The following is a 26,610-nucleotide window of genomic DNA, read 5'->3' as shown; positions in this document are numbered from 1 at the left end:
TTTGGAAATTTCTAAATGGCCTATTTTTAAACGAATGACAGTTTTAAGTAGGTCCCATGAGTGCCAAGGCTACATCTGTTTTCAAAGACCCGGATGTAGCTAAAACATTGTCTACTATACATGACAAATATGTTGTCGTACCAGCAGACAAAGCCCAAAATAACATTGTTTTTGTCTGCAAAACGTTTTAAAACCAATGTTTATTATCAGATGTAGACGTAGAAAATAATAGCACTGATAAGACCTATACTGCTACCACACTCTCCAAAAAGAAGAGATTGTGGAAAACCATAAATCTGTGCCATCCTGTTTTGGTCTCTCTACCACGGACGATGATTGTGATTTACCGTCTACGTACTGGATTCTTAAACTCCACAAGAATCCATACAAACAACGTTTCATAGCTGGATCTGCAAAATGTACCACCAAATCTCTTTCAAAACTTTCAACTTCTATACTCACAACTGTCAAAGAGGGTCTGCAGTCCTACCACAACACTTGTTACTCACGTAGTGGTATCAATTCAATGTGGATCCTAAAAAATTCGAAAGATCTTTTTGAGACAACCAGTTTTAGATTATTATCTGAATATAATAACATGAAAACCTATGATTTTTTCAACACTGTAAACTTCCATTCCCTATACTCAGTTAAAATCCCGACTTAAAAACATTAAACATCATTGTTTTTCCAACAAGGATGGTACATCTAGATACAAATATATCTTTTTGGTAGAAATTTCTCATACTTTGTAAGAAATAATTCCAAATCATCTTCCAAATATACAGAAGATGTTTACACAGTGCTGGAATTTTTAATCGACAACATATTTGTCCAGTGTGGTGGACGTATTTTTCAACAAACGGTCGGCATTCCAATGGAAACAAAATGTGCTCCTTTACTTGCTGGCCTATTCCTTCACTCTTATGAGGCTTACTTTATAGCTGATCTGATCAGAAAGAAAGAAGATTGTTTGGTTAGATCCTTTAATCTCAGTTTCCGCTATATAGACGACGTATTATCTTTCAACAATCCTAATTTTGGGGATTTGATACATCGCATCTATCCCAAAGAACTTGAGATAAAGGATACTACAAACACTGTGAAGTCAGCCTCATATCTTGACCTACACTTAGAAATCGATGGTAAAGGAAAACTATTGACCAAACTTTACGGCAAACGTGATGACTTTTGTCAACTTTCCTTCCACCTGTGGCAACATCACTTCAGCACCTGCGTATGGAGTGTTCATATCACAACTCGTACGTTATGCCAGAGCTTGCCGGAACAGGGTTATGTTGCTACAAGATTGGAGTCATCACTACAGAAGTTTTATGGTCTTCATCATGAACTCGTGGATCGTTATGGTGTACTCATCTGCACCATGAAAACTGATTTATTCAACGGGTCATAGTTTTCCTTTCCTCGTTTGTCTACCCCGGACTTGACTTTTTATGAGCAACTCGGTGGGCGTTTCTAGAAAAGCAGAGGACACTTACCCTACCGGTGCACCTGGTCCATGCTCATTTGCTTTTGTTGCTTTGTAGGTATGATTTTGGTTGCTTTGTGTTCTTTGAAGTGTGTGTCTGTTTTCCATGCCTGGTCTTTGTCCCTGGATTACATTCATTTGATTACCGCTATAACCTTAGTTCCTTTGATTAGTCTTTCGGATATTTGTGGTCACAAACATTTTTTTACGGAAATAAGGCTTTGTCTGCCCATCGAACGTTATTTATTTTAAATAAATGTGTCATATTTATTCATTTTTGTTCTTTTTTTTTTGGCATATATTAATCAATAAATTAAACTGTTTGGTCGCTACTAGGCAATGTTAAGAGCCGGGTTAAAATTTTGAACTTTATTCCTTTTTTTTTATTATAAAAAAAAACAATCCGGAATAATTGATTTCCTGAAATTTGCTATAATATCATAATAATTCCTAAGAACGTGAATTTTATGTTACTTCAATTAGGCTCCCTGAATGTAAAATGTACATTTTGAACTAATATCGGCGAGAAATTCTTTACACAAGTTCCTAGCCGTAGCTATGGACGTAAGTAACTTATAGCAAGCTTTTTAAAGATAGACAGATATTTTATGCTTCGGTTAGTAAATAAGCATGCATTTAATTTTACAATTAGGATCTGAGATTGGAAATGAGTTATGGTAATTTATCGTAACACAATTATTGTGCTTAGGTATAGAATTAATTTTTCTATTTACTTGAGCAAATCTATTGATCTTGGTTTGTTGATTTATGTATTTACACTTTTGACTATAAGAAAATAATTAAACTTGATTGTTCATTTCACATCTAGGCAAGATGATATTCCATGAACGCATTTTGTACGGTGACGTCATTTACGTCGATCGGTTTGAAGTCTACAATTCAAATAAACCTAACTAAATAAGGCTTTTATGAAAGGACACATCTTAATTTTGACTTTAGTCTATCATTTATTAAATGATAAGGATTGTTTTTAATTTTTGACAAAGTTATGCTCGCACAACCGGGTCAAAAATTAAACACAATCCTTAAGTTCACTTTTATGTATTTTAAGAAAAGCAGAGGGCGGTTACCCTACCGGTGCACCTGGTCCATGCTCCCAGTTTTTAGTGGAGTCCGAGTTTGCTCATTTGCTTTTGTTACTTTATATGTATGATTTTAGTTACTTTATGTTCTTTGTTGTGTATGTCTGTTTTCCATGTCTGGTCTTTGTCCCTGGATGACATTCTTTTGATTACCGCTGTAACTTTGGTTCCCTTGATTACTCTTACATAACTTCATCATTAATATGTGATAAAAAACATGAAAATTGTTATTATTTTGTATTTTTCAAATCACCCTTGTACATGCATCAGCTTTATCACAGTATTAAGAAATGATAATGACATACCTTGATTTTGAAAAGATTCTGTTATAGCAATAGTATGAGTGCAAATCTGGCGAAACTGTGGTAAAGAAGTTACGTAATGTGGATTAGAAAGTAGAGTTTCCAGGAGTGTTGTTTGACTATTTTGCATGTCTTCTGGTTCACACCCAACAGCTTTTGCAACTTGAACCAATGCAACTGATTCACAGTTCAAACAACAATTTCCCTCGCATGGACCAAAATTTTCTGTAAACGAAGACGATACATTTGTGAATGAATTGATTAAATTAAATACTTTGAACGATTAGACTTTAAAGGATGTTATAACTAACTGCTAATACAACAGGAAAACTGTCAATTTGACACACACTACTAAACAAGACAAATATAGAATAATTGGTCCAGTATTGTGGTACAGTAGCTAGCAAATGCTCGAATCAAGACATGCCTAATCATAAATTTGGCAATATTTTCTTTCTTTATTTTTTTTTAATACCTTCATTTCTACGAATTTGAAAATTTGGTGGTATGGCCTTAATTTTTTAGCGTTTTCTTATGCCGATTGTCGAATAGTTGCTGTAAATTCTGTCTCCTGATGAAAACCGGTATGTGATTTTAATTTTCTTAATACGGAATTTCAACATGTGACAATCCGTTTCCGTATTCTCAATAGTTAGCAAGGTCGTTAACTCTTTCTGAAGACCAAATATGAACATAGATAAGTCCGACTCAAAGAAACATCTGCGAGAATTGAAATATCACCGGCCACTCATCATCCTCCATACCTCAATAAGGATATGTTGCAAACTCAACAAGTGTTCGTAGGCCTGATTACTGACGACAAAAGGGTTGCTTTATTCACAAAAGTGGACGGAAAGTCATATTTTCACATTTCCATCTCAGTAAGTATTTCAAAATACGGATCCCTCATGAAAATAATCATACGAAATTTATTTAAATACTCAATTCACAGGAAAACTTTCCCATATCCTGCGTCCAAAAACATACATGATTGTCTTCTACTATGTTGCCTTTTGTAGAATCTGAGGTAGTAACAATGCAAGAACTCTTAAATCCCAACCAGGCCCGGTATGGTAATATGTTAAAAATACAAAAAAAAAAAAATGATACATAAACTTTGAACGGGGAATATTTCAAAGAATTATTAGGATATTACGTATGCATGGTTTATTAATAACTCACGTCTGCCTGTCCATCTTTTTTGTGGGTCAGTGCGTTTTGCTTTTACGTTATCATATACATGTGTCTACCTGCTTATTCGTTTTTTTCTACCGCATACATAGTACAATCATTTTTTAAAAGTTTATTTTGATCGCATCCTCCCAAGTCATGCCTTTGAGTACACATTCGATCCCTCAAACCCCTGACATCACTCATTCATATTTAGCGGGTTTTGTCCAGCGCCGTCCAGTGAGTTACCTCAATTTAACCCGATCCAACATCTAATCAAATCACTCGTAATAGAAATTCTTTGATATAACTTACAAAATGGGTACACATAACGTCTTTTTTTTTCGGTAAAGACTCTAAACACAATATCTAGTTATCATCATTTGTGACATCTTACAACTACCAGTTACTATATCACTACCTCGTGTTATTGTTTACCGTTTTACTGACATATATGTGTAATCGATTTTTACTGGTGCTTCTTACCCGGAATTGGCTGAACGATACACGCTAAAAATGAATGAGTGAACAGGGGTTTGAGGGAGCGAAGATGGACTCAAAACTCAGACTTGGGAGGGTGTCTGGATCGAAAAACAGAAAATTCCATGCAAGTTAGTTATAGGAATGTTCACTGTATGTGATACTAAATTTACATAGCTTCAATATTTTGTGCGTATCGCTTCTATGTCGGCAAATCCGATGCAAAGGAAAAAATATTCTCTTCTGCAGCAATGACTGACCGGAAGAACTTACGAAAAAGTATTACGCAAAGTATTACGAAAATCTTTCTAATCACAGAAGTTGTTTGGTAGCTGGGAATAATTTCTTGCGTGTAAAGAAAAGAAACGTATACTCCGTCATTAGCATGTTATCATTGAGTCATTGGAAGGATATTGCTAACAACATATATGGTAATAGAAAGGTATCCGAAGTCATACTGCTGTGCAGCAAACATGAGAAAACACATAGAGGAGCGGAGTAATTTCATCGCTATCTTTCACGAGATTACCATGGGCGACAGTAAGTTCTCTGACTGGTTGGCGTCGCACGCGGGTAGTCGAAGTCCCGATATTCAAAACTAAATTATTGATATCGTTGTATAACATATACAGGACAGCATCATCAATGCCTTTTGGGATGCTTGATGCTTTGTGATAATTGCAGACGTATTCACGGATGTTTCAACGAAAGAACAGGTGTCGTTGTGCTTTAGGTTCTTGGATAAAACGAACAACACCATCATTGTACGAGAAGAGTTCATTGGCTTTAAGCATGCAAAAAGGGTTAAGGGCGATATCAGATATTATTGTGCAATTTCGGGAAAACGTCAATCTGGATATCAGGAACGTTCATTCTCGGTGTTAAGATGGAGCCACAAATATGTATGGCAAAGACAATTTGGTATAGACAAAAATACTTGAACAGTCAGCAGAGGCAACTTATGTTCATTGTAAAGCACACCAGCTAAACGTAGCCTTAGTTCATAGCAACAGAGAACTTTATGTGAGAAACATGACTGGAACGGTTCAGGAAATAACCTTTCAATTTGATTTTTCGGCCAAAAGGTTAACAGCTTTCACAGAAGAACCAGCGAACAAAGCTAGGAACTGTATATGAGTCAAGGTGGTCCAGCCGGGCAGACTCTCTTAACACATTTAGAACAGCATTTGATGATGTTGTTTCAGCCTTAGAAACATTGAAGGCTGACAATGATGTAAAAGAAGCAAAAAAATATGAACGCCATGCTCCGTTTTAAAAAGATCAGTTGTCATTCAAAGGCTTTCAGAAGAAAGAAATGACAATTTTGTATGGGATGCCTTGTTCGCTAGAGCTAGTGATATGGCAGCTGAACACGAGATTAAACCATATATTCCTCGTCTTGCTGGCTGTGATGAATTAGCACAAAAAACTCGTGGTGATATGCTCTGAGACCTAGGAAGCATTCATCCCCATTTTTTTTACATGTAGTGGTTTAAAAGAAAGACCTCGATCAATATGAATTCGGCACGCTCATTTCAGACTCATTTTTGAACACGTTTTATTATTGTTAATAGCCTTTGTTTCAATCTTCAATCTGTGTTCAAGTTTGAGAATCTGAAAAAACTATTGAACAAACCATCGTCATATCAGTTCTTTACTGGTAAATTAATTATGGCTCAGGGTGACAATATATATTCAAGGGGAAACACACTGCTCTATTACCCTGTTAGCTATATGTTAATTCCTGTATTATACTGAGTGTGTCATTTCCATGAGAGGGTAAAAGACATCATGACCGAGTGCTTATAAAGCATGTGATGCATACTATGTAATAATCTGTTTATGTTTTATTACAAAACTAATTCATACATCTCGAAACAATTAAAAGACGGCTGCAATCATTGTGTCCATGAAATTTTGAAATTTCCGAAGACGAATGACGAAGAGGAATGCAATATGAGTTCCGGAAGTGTGTAATTATTGGCCAGCTGTGTCTTTTTATTAGGAAACGTGTTTTTAAAAATTGGGATTTTTTCAGCAATTATCTGAAAAGGGTGTGATAAATTTTCCGAACAAAGACAAAAAGGCATTCGATAAATTCCGGAAGTGGACCTATGTCGGCCCACTGTAGACCATTCACGTTTTAAGATTTATCGAGAGACAACATTTTGCCCTTCTATATGATAAAAATTTGATACAGCAGACTATTACCCTCGTATTGAATCAATCATAATACCGCAAATTGACTTGAAGTATAATAATTAAAAATATGATGCGTCTAATCTCAGTAATTACTGTGCAACTGACTGCTAGATTCATTAAGGGATCACTAATTTACTTTGTGTGCAAAAATATTTTGTACTTATTTATGCACAGCGAAAAATTAGAAAACATTAAACATTTACCTTAACAAAACCTTATCTAATGAGGTTTCATTTTATTATAACTTTAAATGCAATATAAAGCGCAGTTCGATAAAATCGCATATACCGAACCCTGAACAGCTGTGGCAAGTAGGAACCTAACATCAAACTTGATACTCCTTCTTATTAGAATGTGATTAAAAGGGTAGCAAAATTTTGACCAGCATGAAAGTCAAAGATTTTTTAATGTGTATCTTAAAATAGGGTACATATACAAGCAAGTTTTAAAAAGTTCAGGAAAATGCTTTTTTCCCATAAAAGGTAAGGGTAATTATACTTTAAATCCATACAAACCTTTTTTTTTTTGTTGTGAAACGTGATAGTACAATTTACAGTTACATTGCATCACTTTTACTCAAATTACCGGCTTAAAACCCAAACAAAATATGTTTGGTTTATTCTTTGTTTGATCCTTAATTCCTTCATGGAAAAGTTAAGTCAGTCCTATTTCAAAGCTATCGGTACACCTGTACATACTTTTTAAGGTTGAGGTTAAGGTTAAGGAAGTATAAATTACTCGTTGTAGCTCCTTTTTACCATTATTTCTAAGTAATACAAATCAATTTAACCCTACTTTTGTGCTATGAATCTATAAAGTACAGACTCAAATATACCTAAACGCTTTCTTTGACACAAATCATTACCCGACATCTTAAAAATGCTTGCTTCTTTTTCTCGACCTTTTATCTTAGCGTGTCAAGTCACAACCACCAAAATCAATTCTAACTTTCTTTTTCTGACATGAGAACCTGTCGAACAGTTAAATGTTTGTACTTGCAATTTATAGTAAAGGCTTATTAATGGATTATATCTAGCGTCTTTTGTGTCCCATGTTCAAAAATAGTTAGACCATAATCTACAGGTTAAAAAAATATCGATGAATTTCTTGTGTTTTTTTACACCTTTTCGTAGTTTTTATTCAGACCTATCAAGTACTTGTTCATTAATCTAAAGAAAACCAAATGTCTATTGACGATGTCTGCAGCTAGCGCTTTAACATTATAAAACCAATTGTTATTACAGAATGTTACAAATTAGATGAGATAACTTGTTTTTTTTTAAAAAAGGTTGATAAACTAAACAGCTTAAGAAACGTAGAAACATCGAGAAACATCGAATCGTATGAAACAAGGAGAAATCTTAAGTAAAAACGAAAATCGGTAACATAAAACAAATAAAGAGTAAATAATTACATTTATACCTCCCAAAGTATATTATTTAACACAGACAATTTCCTGAGAGTAGAGACTGACATAAATGCAAACCATTAAGTTAAAGTAGTTACTCCGTTTAGAGCAAGTTAAGTATTCAAAGCTTTGTCTTGTAAGACAGACACAAAAAAAAAAACCTACGCCTAATTACATCATAAATCATACATTAATATAAAGATAAAGTAATATTACAAACAATTTAAAAGGTATACTCACGAGATGAAATTAACAATGTAATCGTCTCAATGGCACGTTTGAATTCCTTCAAGGTGGATTGAAACCTTTCTATACATATCAGATTTGGCTTCAAAAGTTCAGTTAGTTTATCAACGACCTCTTTCTCTTGGATACTTCTTACAGTTGAATTTTCTTCATCGTCTAATAGTTTGGATGAATGAAGTTTTTGTGTAATAAGTTCAACACCATAAGCCTTTACAAGAATTGTCAATTTAGTGCGCAAATCTAGAAGACAAAAAAAAACCCCACACTATAATAATGTAATAAAACCATGTTATAATCATTTCTGTCTACAAGAACTTACGGATTTCTTTTCTTTTATATCACTCTTTCTTTTTTCTTTTTTGATTTTTCTGGACATAAAAAAGTGCTGGTCCTTGTTGACTCTTCATTCCTAAACAGTCAATTTACATTTTCCATTTTGAGCCACAAAGATCTTAAACTAATACTTAAGTTTTGTCTTGTCATAAAATGTTTTCGGACGACGACAGACAAAATCAATGTGGAATACAACGCATATAAATAGATACCGTTTTTCTTTACTAAATATTCGTCTTTATTAGCATTAGTATTTTTTTTGTACAGATAGTTGAGGAAATATTCCAAGAAAGACGCTTATCATGTTCCAAGAGTTTAAAGGACAAAAGCACGACACGATTAATTCTGGTCATATTTTGAAGGAAGAGAATTTTTGTTTAGCAGTTTTCAAATATTCAAGGTCCATGGTCAATTAAAAATGCTCATTATTTTTTTCAATTCTATTTCAATTTTATTTTAAACCATTTGGCTGCTTTTAATGTTACACTAATGTCAATATCTAGGACATTTCTTGTCGAAATGTTTTCCTTTGTCATTTGAACTATTCATTAAACGTAGCCTTGAAATTTTGGTGTATACACCATGTTCCATTCAACACAAAAATTCATGATAATATTTTGAAAATATCTTAAGACTTTTTTCACAAGCATTAAAAATGTATACAACATATCTTTAAATAAACGGAGCCACTTCACGACATATGGTACTTTAAATTGATATAAATCTAGGGCTTTCAAATTTCGCTTTAACAGTAAAATCTGGTGAAGGTTTTCAAATCTGTGGCCCCTTGCCATGAACTAGATGTATAGGCTTCAGAATATATGCATATCCACACACAAACATGTGTGGGTAAGCCTATGATTTATTTTTTTATGTTTATACCTATATTGTTTTGATTTATGAAACCATTCTTAAAATTGTGTATAAAATTAGTTTGATAATTTAATTTTACTGGAATCTTAATACAATATTTGTGCATATTTTTACACCAAATATATCTTTTTTATTGATGAAATTAAAAATGCTCATGCCGGAAAGACCCAAGACATTGAGTTACTTTGAAACAAATGCAACAACTATGGACAATGTGTTTGTTATCATAAGGTTTTGTATTAGTAATGCAACCAACGATAAATCAATATATATTTTTTGGAGACTTTTAATAGAACCGATAATATAACAAAACGACAAATATGATGACAACGTATTATCTTGTTATATTTTAAGTGTACGTTTTTGTAAGAATGAGGCAAAATGGGAAAATCATAAACATGCATGTCAAAAGCCACCACGCTGACAATATAAGTTTATTCAATGATGCTTTCTCTATTTGAAAATACCATTATTTGATCTCTGCATCACTGGATTTGCTCAGAAATTTTTCAATACTATGTAAGAAAAATGAGGCTTTTGACAGAGTTATCTGCCCTTGAAATGTTCATTTTAGTACATTTAAAAAAATTATAATTCAATTTACCAAAATGATATGGAAAATCCGGTCTTTTTCCCTTGGTTCTGATGGTGCAAATAGTCAAAACTACACTTTCAAAATGATGAGTTTTTATACCAAGTATCCCGTTCTGCCTGATTCTTACAGCGACTGATACTTCAATCATAAATACGATATTTTCCTTGTATTTAAAATAAAAACATAGTTTTCAAATACGACAGAATGAAATATATGTAAGATTTATTACCACATGTCATAAGTGCTAGATATTGCATAATTTGTATGTAACTTAAACCACATTCAAATTTCATATTGAAGTATTGTACAGATTCATTAAAATAAAAATGTAAATTTTAGGATTTTCACAAAACTGGAGGTAAAAAGGGGATTTAAATACCTTCAAAGCTGTTTAAATGTTGGTGTGCCATTCCAATCAATCTGTTCTCATATAACCATAACCTAATTGAAAAATAGTGAAATCATAAATAAGAACTATGTATAATACAATCAGTCTATTCAGGAGCATGCATATATACCAGTATCATATCTTTTAATTTGTTTTTTTTTTCAGTTTATTATTATTATTATTATTATTATTATTATTATTATTATTATTATTATTATTATTATTATTATTATTATTACTGTTATTATTATTATTATTAATAATTATAGACTAAAACAGATATTTATTCATTACACGTTTGACGATCATCTTGATCAAAGATTCTTTTTAACTTTATTCTATATTAAATTTCACTTATTTGTAATATGGGCGATTTTAGGACACCGTGCTTATTTTCTTTTTTGCTTAGCCAAGAGGAAAAATTGGAACTGAGATTCGAATGGTAACCAAAAGAATATATTCTAAAGATAAATATTGGATAGGGAAAATAGACACACACAACAAAAAACATGAACAAAAATAACAAAAGTAACCCCAGATACCACTAAAAACTGATAGATAGATTGATGGAATGGTGTTTAACGTCTATGCAGCAATATTTCAGCTATAACCGGGCGATGAACATGAAATGGTTGATAAAATAAATATGAAATGACGGTGAAATGAAAAATGGGAAAGGACACAAGGGTAAGAGGACCGAAGAGGACCGACGAGTTTCCATTGCCATTGAAAATTGGGAGAGGTGGGTAGGGTCGGCTTTAGTCTCCTAGTACGCGAAGACGAAGCTCCTTTTCCAGTCGAATACCACATCAGGGGTTCTTGAACGTGCGAGAACACTGCACCAGTATGGTTTACAATCAGGTTTTCTAAATTATGGCATGACAACCCCAACATGTAGCATGCCAGGGGTACCCTATTCAACCCTAGGATTAACCTAGGATACACAACTTAGTTGTTCTGTGGGCAGAGCGGCCTGGCCATAGGCCATAGTTCTTAGCGCTATTAGGTCGCCTTTTATGATAATCTTAGCACTAAAAACTGAGAGCATGGACCTTGTGCACTGGCAGGATAAGTGTCTGCTGCTTTTCTATAACAGCCTACGAGTTTCTCACCTAATGCCACATCCGGGGTAAACCAAATAAAAACTGCCATTGTGAATAAATTGATTCTCATGGCGGAGATGGATATACCAAAACGATTCATGGGCTCATGATCACGCCTGAAAAACTTTTTTTGCTGACGATTTTAATCTTGTAGCAACAAATCCATGTATATAAATTGAATATGCATAGGTAAGCGCCAATATCTTATATCCCCTATTGTCATAATTTTAGTTATCTTTTTGCCATACACAATACCAATACTTCCGCAGCTTCAGCGAGTGTGTTAATTTCCGTTCTAATAGGTTGCAAGAAACCACACAATTTTGCTCATTTTTCTTATTGTAATATCTCCTTGTTACGCAATAGAAAACCTGGTTTAAACCACCTATCATTTTAAAATGCCTGTACCAAGAAGTCAGGACCTTTGCGGTGGTCTTCAAACTTTCCGTTTTTTGCTCTTATATTGCCATTTATGATACTAAAATTTCTGACTACTGCCTAGATTTTATCATTTTTGTAATTTTGTCATTACCCTTCATTGACTACTGACGTTGAAATGCATGGACGAACATGAATAACTTCCAAGATGCACTCGTGATGCGGCATTGATCTCTACCAATTAGCAGCCAAATTAGATGAAATGTTAAGAAACAAAGAAACAGAGTAAAAGTAAAGAGCTAATTTTGCTAGTTATCAACAAGGATATCAGAAAAATGCATACAATTGTAAACAGTCAAAAATATGACGGATAACAGACAAGTCGTTTAAAGCTACTATAAGGACATAACAAAAAAATAGGACAGAAAAATACGACTTCTACTTGTGGAACATTTTTCAAAGAAGATTGCAATAATTTTGGTCGAAACAGGAGGCAACAGAAGAGGCTGATAATTCCACAACTGGGTTATAACCAGAAATTAGAAGTGTTTATTACTGTACTGATGATTTCAAAAACAAAGAGGTGTTTTTGAATAAAAACCTCCCTGATAGCATCAGAACAGAGCTCTTGGTACTTAAAACAGGTACTATCGTTAAAATGATCTTTAAAAAACGAAAGCCGATCAATTTCCTCTCTTTGTTAAAAACAAATCTGATTGAGACTTTATTTGGTGAACTATGTGCTCAATATACAATTTGTTTTTCAACAAATTCATTGGTTCAAGAAATGACTTTTCTCAATTATTCAATACAAAACAAGTCATAAAAATATGTAAAACCGACTGAGATTATTCTGGACACCGATGCCCTAAAGGGAGCATGCAATCCACGGTGACCAGCATTTTTGTCCAATTAAATAAGAGGCTGTAAACTTCATCGGTAACGATTGCCATGGCTAAGCATATTGAGTGTCACTTGATGTCAAAGCGATCTCAATACTGACTACGTATATATTAGTATGCAGCATGAGTAGAAATTATAGGAAGACATATTTAGTTGTAGATAGACAGTTGTACGACAACATTAGCATAGGGTATATGCCATCAGGGACACAGAACCAAATTAAATTAAAGCCCATGATAATTGTAAAAAGAGACGACAGACCATGTAAGAAATAAATTTGTAGACTTGTCCGCTTGCGTGCAAGAACTATATGAAAAGTAAATCTCAAGTCAGAGGTATTGAAGTCGATGATCAGATTACTGATTTATTAGAAATGGAATGTAGACAAGTTGGTAGGAGGTATTAACAAAGGAACCTCTCAACAAGTTTGGAAGCGTTAGTAGGGGATCAATAGCAGATAAAAGAGGAAAAGAGTCTGATGGCATAAGGTCTACAGAAATGAGATTTTTTGCTTAACGCCCAGCCGAAGAGATTGATTGAAAGAAATGGTTTATAATTACCGGTAGATTTTTGTGGGTTTAGAAAATAATAACTCCTGAGAAAATCCCAAATCTAACGAATCACACAGCCAAATTAAGGATTTATTAATCAAGGGAACAAGGATTTCGACAAAACGAAGATAATCCAGGATAATGGACTAGACCAAGAAAATAGAGACAAAAAACAAGGAACATGAAACAACTTAAATTACACGCGCTTAGAAAAAAAAGTAAATGAGCAACCAAGACCCTACGAGTAAGTTAAAAAAAATTAGCAAAGTCGGCACACCATTCGGGTAAAAGTCATCTGCTTTTCTAGAAACACTCGCCGAATTGCTCACAAAATGTCATGTTCAGGAAAGACAAAATATGAAATGAATCATGATGGAGATGGGATATACCATAACAATCCAGGAGTTCGTAATGACGATCGGAGAACTTTTTATAGTAAGGATTTTTAACTTTATAAAAACAAAACCCTATTCAAATAGCCTAATATTAATATATTGAAGGGTGCTAAAATTCCACTTAGATTTGGCAGGTTCTGGCATAACATTGGGGTAATAATATGAAAATCAAAAGACTATTTTTGGTTATCTTTAAGGCAGTCTTAAATTTATTGTCTTTTGCCAAGATAAAGAAACTCTTCCCAAGAGAGTTTTTTCTTGACCAATAAAGGTATTTTCAATTGAATAATTATACATCCATAGATTGCATAAAAAAATAATCGCAGCATTGTCGTGGAAACCAGGGTCCAAATATGATTTCTAAGTATTTAGGTTTAAAATGTTTTTCTTTCATCCGGGTAAAAAGAACTTTGTGTATATTAAAAGGAACCAAAAGGTCAAGATATTTCTCTTTAGTGTGAAGTCCTTAATAGTTGCCGAACATTTTAAACAAATGAATCATAGCATAATTCTACCCCTTATAATTTTAAGGGCTGTACAATTTGATTTGATTGGTTAATACATGCTAAAATTAAACATATGTCAAGTATTTTGATACATTTTTGTCGAACAAATATATTCTAAGGGCTTAAAAGCTTATTTTCGCAACAAATTGTGACCATGAAACCCATTGTCGTGTAAATCTCAATCACGGACATTTGCAAACGTCACTAACGTAACTCTATAGTTACATATATCATAAAGTTATTCTTCTCATGACGTTGTATTCATTTTTTTTCAATACAAGTTGAACTGAACGGTCTCCTTTTCTACACCAGTGAAGTAATAACCTAGCCAGTCCACGCTTTTCCTTTAACTATGGTGCCTAGAATGGACAAGCAAAAACGGTCGAGTGGAGTCCATTACCAGATTGATGTACCGAACAGGAGGGCAAATCGAGAAGGATGAGGTGGTGAAAACATCGAAGATTTCCGCGATCATCGAAAGCTTCGAGAAGAAACAAGAATTACTTTAATTCGGTATTTTACTGAATTGATCCAGTCAAAGCATATTTCCAGTTTGGTAAGTTGCTTAATTACTACCCAGTCCACTTCCTTATCAGATTTTACTCAAGCCGTAAAAGAAAAAAAGTTCGGATACAACGCAAGGATCCTTTTGAAGTTTACGTATTGTGATATAATGTGGCACAGATATGTTTAGTAATTGCCATTATTTATTTGAAAACTAACCAAGAAAGAAATGAAATGAAATGTAAACAAGATTCGTGCTTACCTGTGTATCCGAAATTGTTATTTTTGTTTACCAAGGTGAAAATGTCTCGTCGGCAATCTTCGGAAGTAATGGCGAAAAATAATTAGATCAGAGTTATCGATCTTCTTTGATTACAACACGTTCTTTTCACAATTCTTATCGACATTTATTACTTCAGATGCAATACTACACACTTATTTCTTTAAATCAGCAAAATTCAGTAGATTCAGAATTGAACAAATTTGGCAGCTAATGCAGCTTTAACCGAGTGATATTTCCTCGTAAGTAAATCTATAGCGCGAACATTAACACACAATGTAACTAAATAGGACAACATCTGATGTAATATTTATAGTATATCAAATGTTCTGTAAGTTGTTTGTTATTTAAAAACAAGTGTACCCTATTTTATTAATGTACGAAAATTTATACAGACAATATGCAAAAACAAAACAACAACAACAAATTTACATACCTGTTTTTCGAACTGTATCGTCTATCGACCTTGCCCGAAACTGTAAAAAGCTACAACTCTCGATTTAAGACATAACAATCTAATTTTTTGGTGACAGCGACTTTAATTTCTTATCTTGATTTTTAGATGTGTAACTCGACGATTTCCTGTTGTATCAACTTTTCCCAAGTTCTTTAAATAGATTAAAAAAATTAGAGTAGTTGTACTCTAGTCATATTTAAACGGAAACCTGTACTTATATCTATCTTTGCATGACACATCTGCATGTTGACAAATGATTAAAACTATTTGTAATCATATTTTTAATCATATAGTTATTAAAAATGAGGAAAAATCTTATATTACGTGATTCTTGTTAAACAATAACATTCATGTACATTAATACATATTGTGTAAAAGCCTCTATTAAACAAAAGTATATCTTATAGCTTAGAATACAAAGCACTATAAATTATGGTAATGGTTGAAAAGGCTTTTAAATTATGATATGTTGGTCATTATTGTCCATATAATCGATTTTGTAAAATCGATGGTCAATCATCTTGTTAAGCGCTTTTTTCGATTCACTATTAACACAACTTATTCAGCAAAAAAATCAGGAGCTTAACGGTATAATACAAACACGTCGAAGTCCAAGTACATGGCCTTAACGTGAAAACATGAGGCAAAGTCGATCTACATACATATTGTAGCGGAGCGGATAGTAATGTTACTGTAATGTGTGTAATTGATTTTCAAACATTACATTGTAAATAATCAATATGTATGCATGTGTTTAATATTTGGTAAATGCAAGGGAGTAACAACAGATACCAGTATCGCATTGCATATCCTTGAGCGGGTGTTCGTCAAAACATGGAGGGTATAAAAATATAGTGCGTTTTCTTTTTTCCACTTTACGAACTAACGTTTATCAAAAGAAATGAACAATGACTTATAAAAAAGAGAAAACATCACAATATTAAATGACTAACTTTGTTAAAAAATTTAACATTATAACATAAAAATGGTCCGCTGTACATTTACCATTTGAATATGGAAATTTGCACGATAAAGTATTCAATTTTTTTCACGTACATACTTAAGTCCAACAAGGGTAATTAAATACTTAATTAATTAAAAGTACACATTAATTGTACTTGCATTTAAATGTTTATATTTTTAAACATCTTTGTGTCAGAGCATCATGAAAATGTATACAATGTGTGCATATTACATTTTGTTTTGAAATCCTTCAGAATAGCGAATACAAGTAGGTAACTTCTTTTGGATATAAATGGTGTCGGTTCAAATTTTATTCAGATCATATTCACAGCCATACATTTGTTAAAATCGGGGCAAATGTTTTCCCCGAACTTGCACATAAATTACTTAAACAAAAATAACAACACAGCTGGCAACGATTGCAGAAATCGAATCCTAAACCGTTGAAGCAAGTGTGGGCATATCATCTAAGCTTAATGCAGCGTTAAATTTTGATTACTATTAGATATTTAACACAGGATAAGAATTCGATCAAACATCAGTTTAAACGGTCACTTTATAGCCTATATTCCTATTCCTAAATGGTTCCAAGTCTTCTTTTGATGGTATAGCACATTGTGATACAATTTAAAAGAGATCCATTCACTAATAGTGAGGCTAAGGAAAATTCTTGTTTCTTGGCTTCTTTTTGGCCCCTAATTTAAAAAATTAAATTAAAATAAAATAAAATCTTAAATTAAAATCAGACTTAACATTGTTAGAGTAAAATTGTCATCTTCAACGCAGTGCTTCTTTTAGGTATATTTTTGGGTCCTATTCATAAACGGTTAGGGGCATAACAATCAACATCAAAACGGAACTTCCTTTTGTACTTTGAAACATTGTTTTAAAATTTATTTAAATTTTACTGACTAATATTTAATATTTTGCCAGATAAACAAGTATCTTCGTACGAAGACGACACAGAAAACAGGGCTATATAATTTTACGTATTAAAACCAGTGAAATAATTCCTCATTTGTACAGTTAACAAAAGAAACAACTATTGTAGGGATGAATTGAAAGTACTATGAAACACATCATTGCTGTTTTAACTGAAATATAAAGTGTGTGATCAATAACCTCTGTGCGATAGTTCAAAGGAAGAATACAAAATTGTCTTATTTATGTTTTCGTTGTATTTGCTTTGTCTTGTCTTGTTGTGCATATCTGTTTGAGTAATGATACTATACGATGATAGATATATATAAGTTTTTTTCAATATAACATACACATTTTTCACTTGTTTATTTATATTAACACATGTGAAATAAGAAACGTTTAAAACTGTCCAAATATTATAAAAAAAATCCAAAGCTTAATTTTTTTATTCTACCAAGGACGAAGATTGTGATTTACCATCTATATACTGGATTCCTTAACTCCAAAAGAATCCATACAAACAACGTTACATAGCTGGATCTGCAAAATGTACCACCAAATCTCTTTCAAAACTTTTAACTTCTATACTCACCGCTGTTACTCCTGTAGCGGTATTAATTCAATGTGGATCCTGAAAAATTCGAAAGATCTGTTGGAGACAATCAGTTCAAGACTATTATCAGAATATAATAGCATAAAAACCTATGATTTTTCAACACTGTATACTTCTATTCCCCATACTCAGTAAAAATTCCGACTTAAAGACATTATACAACGTTGTTTTTCCAGAAAAGATGCTACACTTAGATACAAATATATACAAATGTAGTTCTTGGTAGAGATTCTTCATACTTTGTAAAAAATAGTTCCAAATCATCTTCCAAATATACAGAAGAAGATGTTTACAACATGCTGGAATTCTTAATCTACAGCATATTTGCCCAGTGTTGTGGACGCGTTTTTCAAAAAACGGTCGGCATGACAATGGGAACAAATTGTGCTCCTCTACTTGCTGACCTATTTCTTCACTCTTATGGGACTGGCTTTATAGCTGATATGATCCGAAAGAAAGAATATTGTTTAGCTAGATCCTTTGATTTTAGTTTCCGCTATAAAAAATGACGTATTATCATTAAACAATCCTAATTTTGGGGATTTAATACATCGCGTTTACCCCAAAGAACTTGAGTTAAAAGATACTACAGACACTGTCAGCCTTATATCTTGGCCTACACTTAGAAATCGATGGTAAAGGAAAACTATTGACCAAACTTTACGACAAACGTGATAACTTTTCATTCAGAATTGTCAACTTTCCTTTCATTTGTGGCAACATCCCTTCGGCTCCTGCGTATGGAGTGTTCATATCACAACTCATAAGTTATGCCAGAGCTTGCCGAAACTATGCAGACCTTTTGTATCGCGCTAGAACTCTAAGAAATAGGCTTCTGGAACATGGTTATGTTGCTACAAAATTGAAGTCATCACTACAGAGGTTTTATGGTCGTCAGCTCGTGGATCGTTATGGTGTATCCATCTGCGCCATGAAAACTGATTTATTCAACGTGCCATAGTTTTCCTTTCCTCTTTTGTCTACCACGGACTTTACTTTTTTATGAGCAAATCGGCGAGAGTTTCTAGAAAAGCAAAGGACGCTTACCCTACGGATGCACCCGGTCCATGCTCCCAGTTTTAAGTGGAGACCGAGTTGCTCATTTACTTTTGTTAGTTTTTATGTATGATTTTAGTTACTTTATGTTCTTTGTTGTGTGTGTATTTTTTCCATGTCTGGTCTTTGTCTCTGGATTACATTCTTTTGATTACCGCTATAATCTTAGTTCCCTTGATTATTCCTTCAACATGATGGTTCACAGTGTAAAAAATAAAGATATTCTTTATAAGTACGGACGGAAAAGCATGATGTGAACTAATTGAAATAATCTATAAGGTTTGTTTTTTGTACTTTGTAGTCTTTAACGTCAAACGTACTATCAACACTAAGATTTCAGAGATCTCCACTAACCCGAGAGATAGCTCAGCAACGAATTGTTGGGTTAACTTCCCCTTATGACCGGAATATAAGATTTTATTCTATGATTCGAACATAAACTAAACTATAAGAAATTTATCTATACTATCCGTTTGATAAAGCTATCATACTGTTATTTCAATTGAGTAATGCACACAAAATAATGTTCGGTATTTTTGCAGTGGAGATAAAAGCCCAAAAATAGTATATGCGAACATGTTGACTGCAAAATTAATACATTAGCACTATTTATTTTTCTATCTGGAGATGTGGATTTGAAAGGTTTTTTTTATGGTGGAAACGGTAACTACGTTCTATAGTTAAAATTCTGTTAAAACATGTTATGTAGTACGTCATCCTTGCTTTATATCTTATTTTTTATCCATGTTTTGGACTTCAAATTAATATGTCCAAAGTTATCCAACCAAAGAGAGAGTAACATATTTTTGACGGTATCAATGAATACTTTGTTTTTGCTTTTTTAAATGGGTGAATATTTGTGTCTGACCTAAATTTTGTTGCATTTTCTAATCATATTTATTATGTAACTTTAAATTATTTTATCATAGTTGTCGCAACAGGAAGGTTGTATCGACGATTTTGGAACTAGCTGATTCTATACCTGTATTGGCTTCTAGGGGTTTTTACACTGAACTGAAGTAACATATGCCTGACTTGCCATTCGATGCAGAAGATTTACATTTTTATGGAACAGTTGTCGGACAAAATGATATAAGTGTGTTATTTTCCCTTTATTTATAACATTTAAGGGAACTTTAGTTATTATATAATAACAGTAGAATTTTGGTTCCTTTGATTACACTTACATGTATGTGATATGTATAAACACGATTTCACCTTTTTAATGTGAAGTCCACTTTTTGCTTGTACAATAGCACCAAACTATTTCATAATCTTTGTGCTAAAATGTTACCATTTAAAGTAAGAAACAAATCGCCTTTGCATATTTTTTACTGGGACTTCAAGCGATAACTTGCTGTTTTGGCTTGTTACGTGTCTGGCATTCGGCATGACGTTTCCGGGTTTAAAATTTGTTTCCAGGGAAAATTAATCTTACGTTTTGAAAACAACAACCTAGTTTTTTTTCTGGGAATAAAAGAGCAAGGTTTTTTTTAACAAAATGTATGTTAAGTTATAGTAAAGTTCTTTATATTGTACGACTCCTCTTTGTCAGCTGTCTGCTTTCATACTACCGGTTAAATCTGTGGATTACCAATGGTTTTGTCGTTGTCATTATAATTTTGTTTGTCGTAGAACAGTACTACGTTTGATTTTATTTTATTTGCTTACTTATTTATTTTGTAAACTGAAGTTTTATTTTGTTAACATTGCAGACCTCATATGGGTCAGATGGGACAATGATCTTCTTGACAATTATTTGTTTGATGAAAGAATCGAAAAATTTCACATTGCAAAAATCCGAAACTACAGAACAGTAGTGGACGGCATAAGAAAAATAGTCGGACAATACAAATTAGAGTGATAAAAATGTTCAATCAAAGAAAAATAGATATCTATCAGAATAGCAAATAAATACGTATATACAGCATATCTAAATGTATCTGGTTGGCATTTTTTGTTTTTGTTTACTAAATGAACCATTTTTAACAGTTATTATGTTCACTGATGGACATGACAGTATAATAAATTTACATAATTTATATAATGTAATGATTTTTCATATATAACTGATATCCTCATCCTCTCTATTCTATTCAAAATTCCTTACCCAATACACTATCCCTATTCCCCATTCCAGAATTGAAAGTTAATCTCTTTCAAGTACTGAAGTAGAGGACCTATTATTGCTCTTAATCAATTATAATTGACGAATCTTTTTTATTTTTATTTGTTTCGTAATTTATTACGATGATGATCAATGATCAAATATAAAAAAAATAGTTTAAAAAAAATTAAGTTTTAAGTTCAAAATTTCATTTTGATTGAGTATGCTTTATTGGTTTTTGTATACTTTCGTTAAAGTTCCGATAAAAAAAGCTACAGAAGTGATTTATAACTTATTTTCATAGGAGTGATTGGACATATGGTAATGAAGATGGGGGTTGCGGATGTCAGGGAACAGTTCTCAGTGTCTAAAAACAGGATTTCGCTATTGTGAGTCCACATATTTATTCAACGAGTCACAACTTAAAATGTAATACACAATAAAGTCAATTATTGAAACAGGTTTACCGAATTTAGGTCAAATATGGCCCTGAATAATGAACATTACATCTTACATTTGAAAATGTCATATTAACAATTCTTACATAACAAACTAATCTAACGACAAGAGAGGAACCGAATGTATATTCATAACCATATCATATAATAACGTTTTACAAAAATAAGCTTCTTTCACGACTCAATGCCTTGACACTCTTTTTGGTTTTCATTGAAATAATTCCACAAGTGATTTTCTGAAATGATGAAAGAACGCCCATGACAATTGGTTTTGGTTTTTAGTACACGAAGAAATTGGTATCACCATGTTTTGTTAATCACATGTGAGAGATGTCCAGGGACAAAGACCAGACATGGAAAACAGACATAAGCAACAAAGAACATAAAGTAACTAAAATCATACATACAAAGTAACAAAAGTAAATGAGCAACTCGGACTCCACTAAAAACTAGGAGCATAGACCAGGTGCATCGGTAGGGTAAGCGTCCTCTGCTTTTCTAGAAACACCTGCCGAGTTGCTCATAAGAAGTCAAGTCCGGGTAGACAAAAGAGGAAAGGAAAACTATGACCCGTTGAATAAATCAGGTTTCATGGTGCTGATGGATACACCATAACGATCCACGAGTTCATGATGACGACCATAAAACTTCTGTAGTGATGACTTCAATCTTGTAGCAACATAACCCTGTTCCAGAAGCCTATTTCTTAGAGTTCTAACGCGATACAAAAAGGCTGCGTTGTTTCGCCTCTGGCATAACGTATGAGTTGTGATATGAATACTCCATACGCATGAGCCGAAGGAATGTTGCCACAAATGAAAGGAAAGTTGACAATTCTGAATGAAAAGTCATTATGTTTGTCGTAAAGTTTGGTCAGTAGGTTTCCTTTACCATCGATTTCTACGTGAAGGTCAAGATATGAGGCTGACTTCACAGTGTCCGTAGTATCCTTTATCTCAAGTTCTTTTGGGTAGATGCGATGTATTAAATCCCCGAAATTAGGATTGTTTTAAGATAAAACGTCAACTATATAGCGGAAACTGAGATTGAAGGATCTAGCCAAACGATATTCTGTCTTTCTTATCAGATCAGCTATTAAGTCAGCATCATAAAAGTGAAGGAATAGGTCAGCAAGTAAAGAAGCACAATTTGTTCCAATTGGAAATGCCGACCGTTTGTTGAAAAACATGTCCACCTCACTGGACAAATATGTTGTCGATTAAAAATTCCAGCAGTTTGTAAACATCTTCCTCTTTATATTTAGAAGATGATTTGGAATTATTTCTTACAAAGTATGAGGAATCTCTACCAAGAACTATATACGTGTACCATCTTTTTTTGGAAAAACAACGATGTATAATGTTTTTAAGTCGGGATTTTAACTGAGTATGGGGAATAGAAGTATTCAGTGTAGAAAAATCATAGGTTTTAATGCTATTATATTCAGATAGTAGTCTTGAACTGATTGTCTCCAAAAGATCTTTCGAATTTTTCAGTATCCACATTGAATTAATACCACTATGGGAGTAACCAGTGTTGTGGTAGGACTGCAGACCCTCTTTGACAGTTGTGAGTATAGAAGTTAAAAGTTTGAAAGAGGTTTGGTGGTACATTTTGCAGATCCAGCTATGAAACGTTGTTTGTGTGGATTCTTGTGAAGTTTAGGAACCCAGTACATAGACGATAAATCACAATCATCGTCCTTGGTAGAGAGACCAAAAGAGGATAGCACAGATTTATGGTTTTCCACAATCTCCTCTTTGGAGAGTGAAGTAGCAGTATAGGTCTTATCACTGATATTATTTTCTACGTCTACCTCTGATATTAAACATTAGATGTAAAACGTTTTGCAGACAAAAACAATGTTGTTTTGGGCTTTGTCTGCTGGTACGACAACATATTTGTCATATATAGTAGACAATGTTTTTGCTTCATCGGGGTCTTTGAAAACCGATGTAGCCTTGGCACTCATGAGACCTACTTAAAACTTTCATTCGTTTAAAAATAGGCCATTTAAAAATTTTCAAAATATTTGCATTGAAATGATTTAGTTTCTTTTGGCCGCCGAAATGTGGATTATTTCTAACAGTGATCATATCACAAAATGCACTACAAACATGTTTTATGATATAACATAACAAATTTCATATGTCGTTTTTGATAGATTTTTAACGATGAAAAAAATGTTTCCGACAAAACATGATTGATTCTAACAAATAAACACACCAGTGTTATCTTTTTATCTCTATTCAAAGTTTTTAGAACATTTCTGTATAGCTTCCAACATTAATCTCTAGGATGTACTATAAGGTAGTGGAGGTTTTTTCGGTTATTATGGAATTCTTTATCAATTTGGCAATATCGGAATACTGAATACTTAAAGATTTAAAACATATGTGGGAATAAAGAACTTATGTCAAAAGCCCATAATTAGTGAATTGTTTGTTTTGTACACATCCGTTGAAATCTCTATAAATGATAATGAAGCATACCAAAACCAACAAGTGTCATTCTTAAATGATAATCCTTACCACATACAGCTCAAACAATTTTTTTGGACACGAATATTTCAATTTATTTTTAATATTTTAAAACTATGATATCCACAAAATTAATTTGTATTCTTCTACGGAATTTTAATTAGTTACTGCTTAAATGATCAAAATTAAAAAACGAAATAAGATGTATAACCAGGGTAGACTTAGAGTTTAGGCTTGAAGTCCTCAATCTCGAGGTTCTACAATAGCCTTTTATAATTGAAAATTTTGGATGCGATGAGTGAAGTATAGGAATATGAAATAATTGGTACGGATTTGTCTTTGAAATATGGGGGAATTTTGTTGGTAACGTTTTTTTGATGAAGGATGTTAGCCAAATTAATTGCATCTATACCTTTGTTGACAAACGGTAGTTGAAGAAATGATCGTTTTTCTTCATCTTGACTTTTCACACAAACTGGTGTAAAGAGTCTGTGGACACCAACATCCAAAATGATGGCAACAAGTCTGTATAATGATGAGGTGGGGTCAGAAACAGGAGTGTCAAGAACTGTTTTGTAAAGGGAGTGTAGTAGAGTGAGAGGTTTAGAATAAAGTTTGGTTCAAATGGCATGAAGCCCAAGAGGTTTTTTTATGAAAGGAATGAGACCATCTATGGAGACATCATGTAACTTAGGTGACGTATAGTGGCGATGGCCATGAATCCTTGAATCCATTAATGATTTTTGTCAAATAAATTCATCACATTTTTGGTATGGTTATTTTGGCTTGAAAGGTTTCCTATACTTTTGATGTTGTCATCAAAACCCACTAAATTCAGTTTTCATATCTGTTTGGAAACAGTTATAGATCACACCACCAGTCTTAGTTTTTCATTTGAGGGTTGCGCTATTGAGAACAGATTTATATAGATTGTACATAAAATTAGCACTTTGCAAGAGTTATTGTTCTTGATTTGGTTTGATTTGGTTGATTTCAGTTTTAGTGTAGTTTTATCAAAAGTACAGATCTAAATACAGAAAGGACTACTGTCACATAAAAATATAGCATATGTAGACCGAAAAAGCATCGGCTGATCCATGTTTTTTTACACTATGAATCACCTTACCATAGACTGTGTCTGAATTTTATATGGACTGATACTTAGTGAGCTTAATTTGGCCCTTGATGAAAGTGTAGCTGTTCTGTGTGCATATCCGTTTTTATTGCTCATTATTGCTTATTTGCTTGAATTTGTTTATAGTGTACTCATTTTTATTATTCTTTTTGGCTTTTAAGTATGCGCATGATTGTTTATGTATGTCTTGTAGTGTACTCTCATTACTATGCTTTCTGTTTTATTGCCAATCTATGGATTTATGTAATGTCTAGTACATGTATGTGTGTTGTATATTGTTATTATATTTTTAGCTTTGCATGTCTTATCAAATGTGCGGTTGAAACATGCTATGAATGCCCTGTGTATTTGATGTAATTGTCCACTCTATAAAAAAGCTCACTAGAGCTGCGATAGGTGTTACGTATACTGTACCGAATCAAAATAAAGTTTTCTGATATCGCATGGGAGTATTAGTAGCATAACCTTGCAAATGAGTTTCCTAATGACAATATTGTTTAATACCTCTCCTAGAACAAACAATAAATGTCAGAGGAAGTCATTCGACGATTATGATAATTAACTATAAAAAAACACTTTTGTACCTGTGAGGAAAACGCAAAGAACCAACGAGTGTCTCCTCACACGTACTGTCAGCATATTTGACACATACATTTTAAATCTTTATCTTTCTTTTTTGTTTCGTTTTCTTTTCGTTAAACAACAACCTAAAATGTATGAAAGACGTAATTTGCAAGCTCCACTGTAAGTTTTTAGTGGAGTCCAAGTTGCTCATTTGTTTTTGTTACTTTGTATGTATGATTTTAGTTACTCTATGTTCTTTGTTGTGTATGTCTGTTTTCAATATCTGCTCTTCGTCCCTGGATTATATTATTTTTATTACTGCTATAACCTTGTTCCCTTGATTAGTCTTACTTCGGAGTACATATACGTTAGAATAGAGTCGTGTGCCGTTATTGTTCGACATTAGCCGATAATGAAAATAGGACAGTTAGTTTGTTTAGAAATGCAGTTAGGGCATGTATAACACTGATAATATTTGAAAAAAAACAAATCACAGTTATCTTTATAATGATCATTTTTTGTTGACAGGTTCGTTGGGACTGTAGAAGAGTTGTAATGTACAGAATGGATCAAAAAGGACTTTTCGAAATTAAGTTAAGGTAATCATTTTATAGTGATCATGCTAAAGTATAAAGATTCAATTGTTT

At 33.0% G+C, this 26,610-nt stretch overlaps 1 protein-coding gene across 4 annotated transcripts in view; it reads right to left on the bottom strand.

Annotated features, from left to right (window-relative positions):
• The window catches only part of LOC148621592 (uncharacterized), a 50,598-nt gene extending 34,753 nt beyond the window's left edge, over positions 1 to 15,845 (bottom strand). For 2 of the 4 annotated variants that reach the window (XM_088576129.1, XM_088576131.1), the window contains exons 1-4: positions 15,646 to 15,845; positions 10,581 to 10,642; positions 8,395 to 8,640; positions 2,898 to 3,119 (exon numbers count right to left, since the gene is read on the bottom strand). In XM_088576129.1, the coding sequence (XP_088432255.1) occupies positions 2,898 to 3,119; positions 8,395 to 8,640; positions 10,581 to 10,611 (499 nt within the window). In that variant the 5' untranslated portion in view covers positions 10,612 to 10,642; positions 15,646 to 15,845. Of the gene's footprint in view, positions 1 to 2,897; positions 3,120 to 8,394; positions 8,641 to 10,580; positions 10,643 to 15,191; positions 15,475 to 15,645 lie in introns of those variants that run through there. The other 2 variants (XM_088576130.1, XM_088576132.1) reach the window with 2 other exon arrangements.
• Between the last annotated feature and the right edge of the window lie 10,765 nt (positions 15,846 to 26,610).

Source organism: Perna viridis, chromosome 3 (assembly GCF_037379345.1).
Source record: "Perna viridis isolate PV_CMFRI_1.1 ecotype Kerala chromosome 3, ASM3737934v1, whole genome shotgun sequence".
In the NCBI taxonomy this organism is placed as follows: Eukaryota; Metazoa; Mollusca; class Bivalvia; order Mytilida; family Mytilidae; genus Perna; species Perna viridis.
Note: the sequence above shows the minus strand (reverse complement) of the source record. Positions and strands in the feature narration are given on the sequence as shown.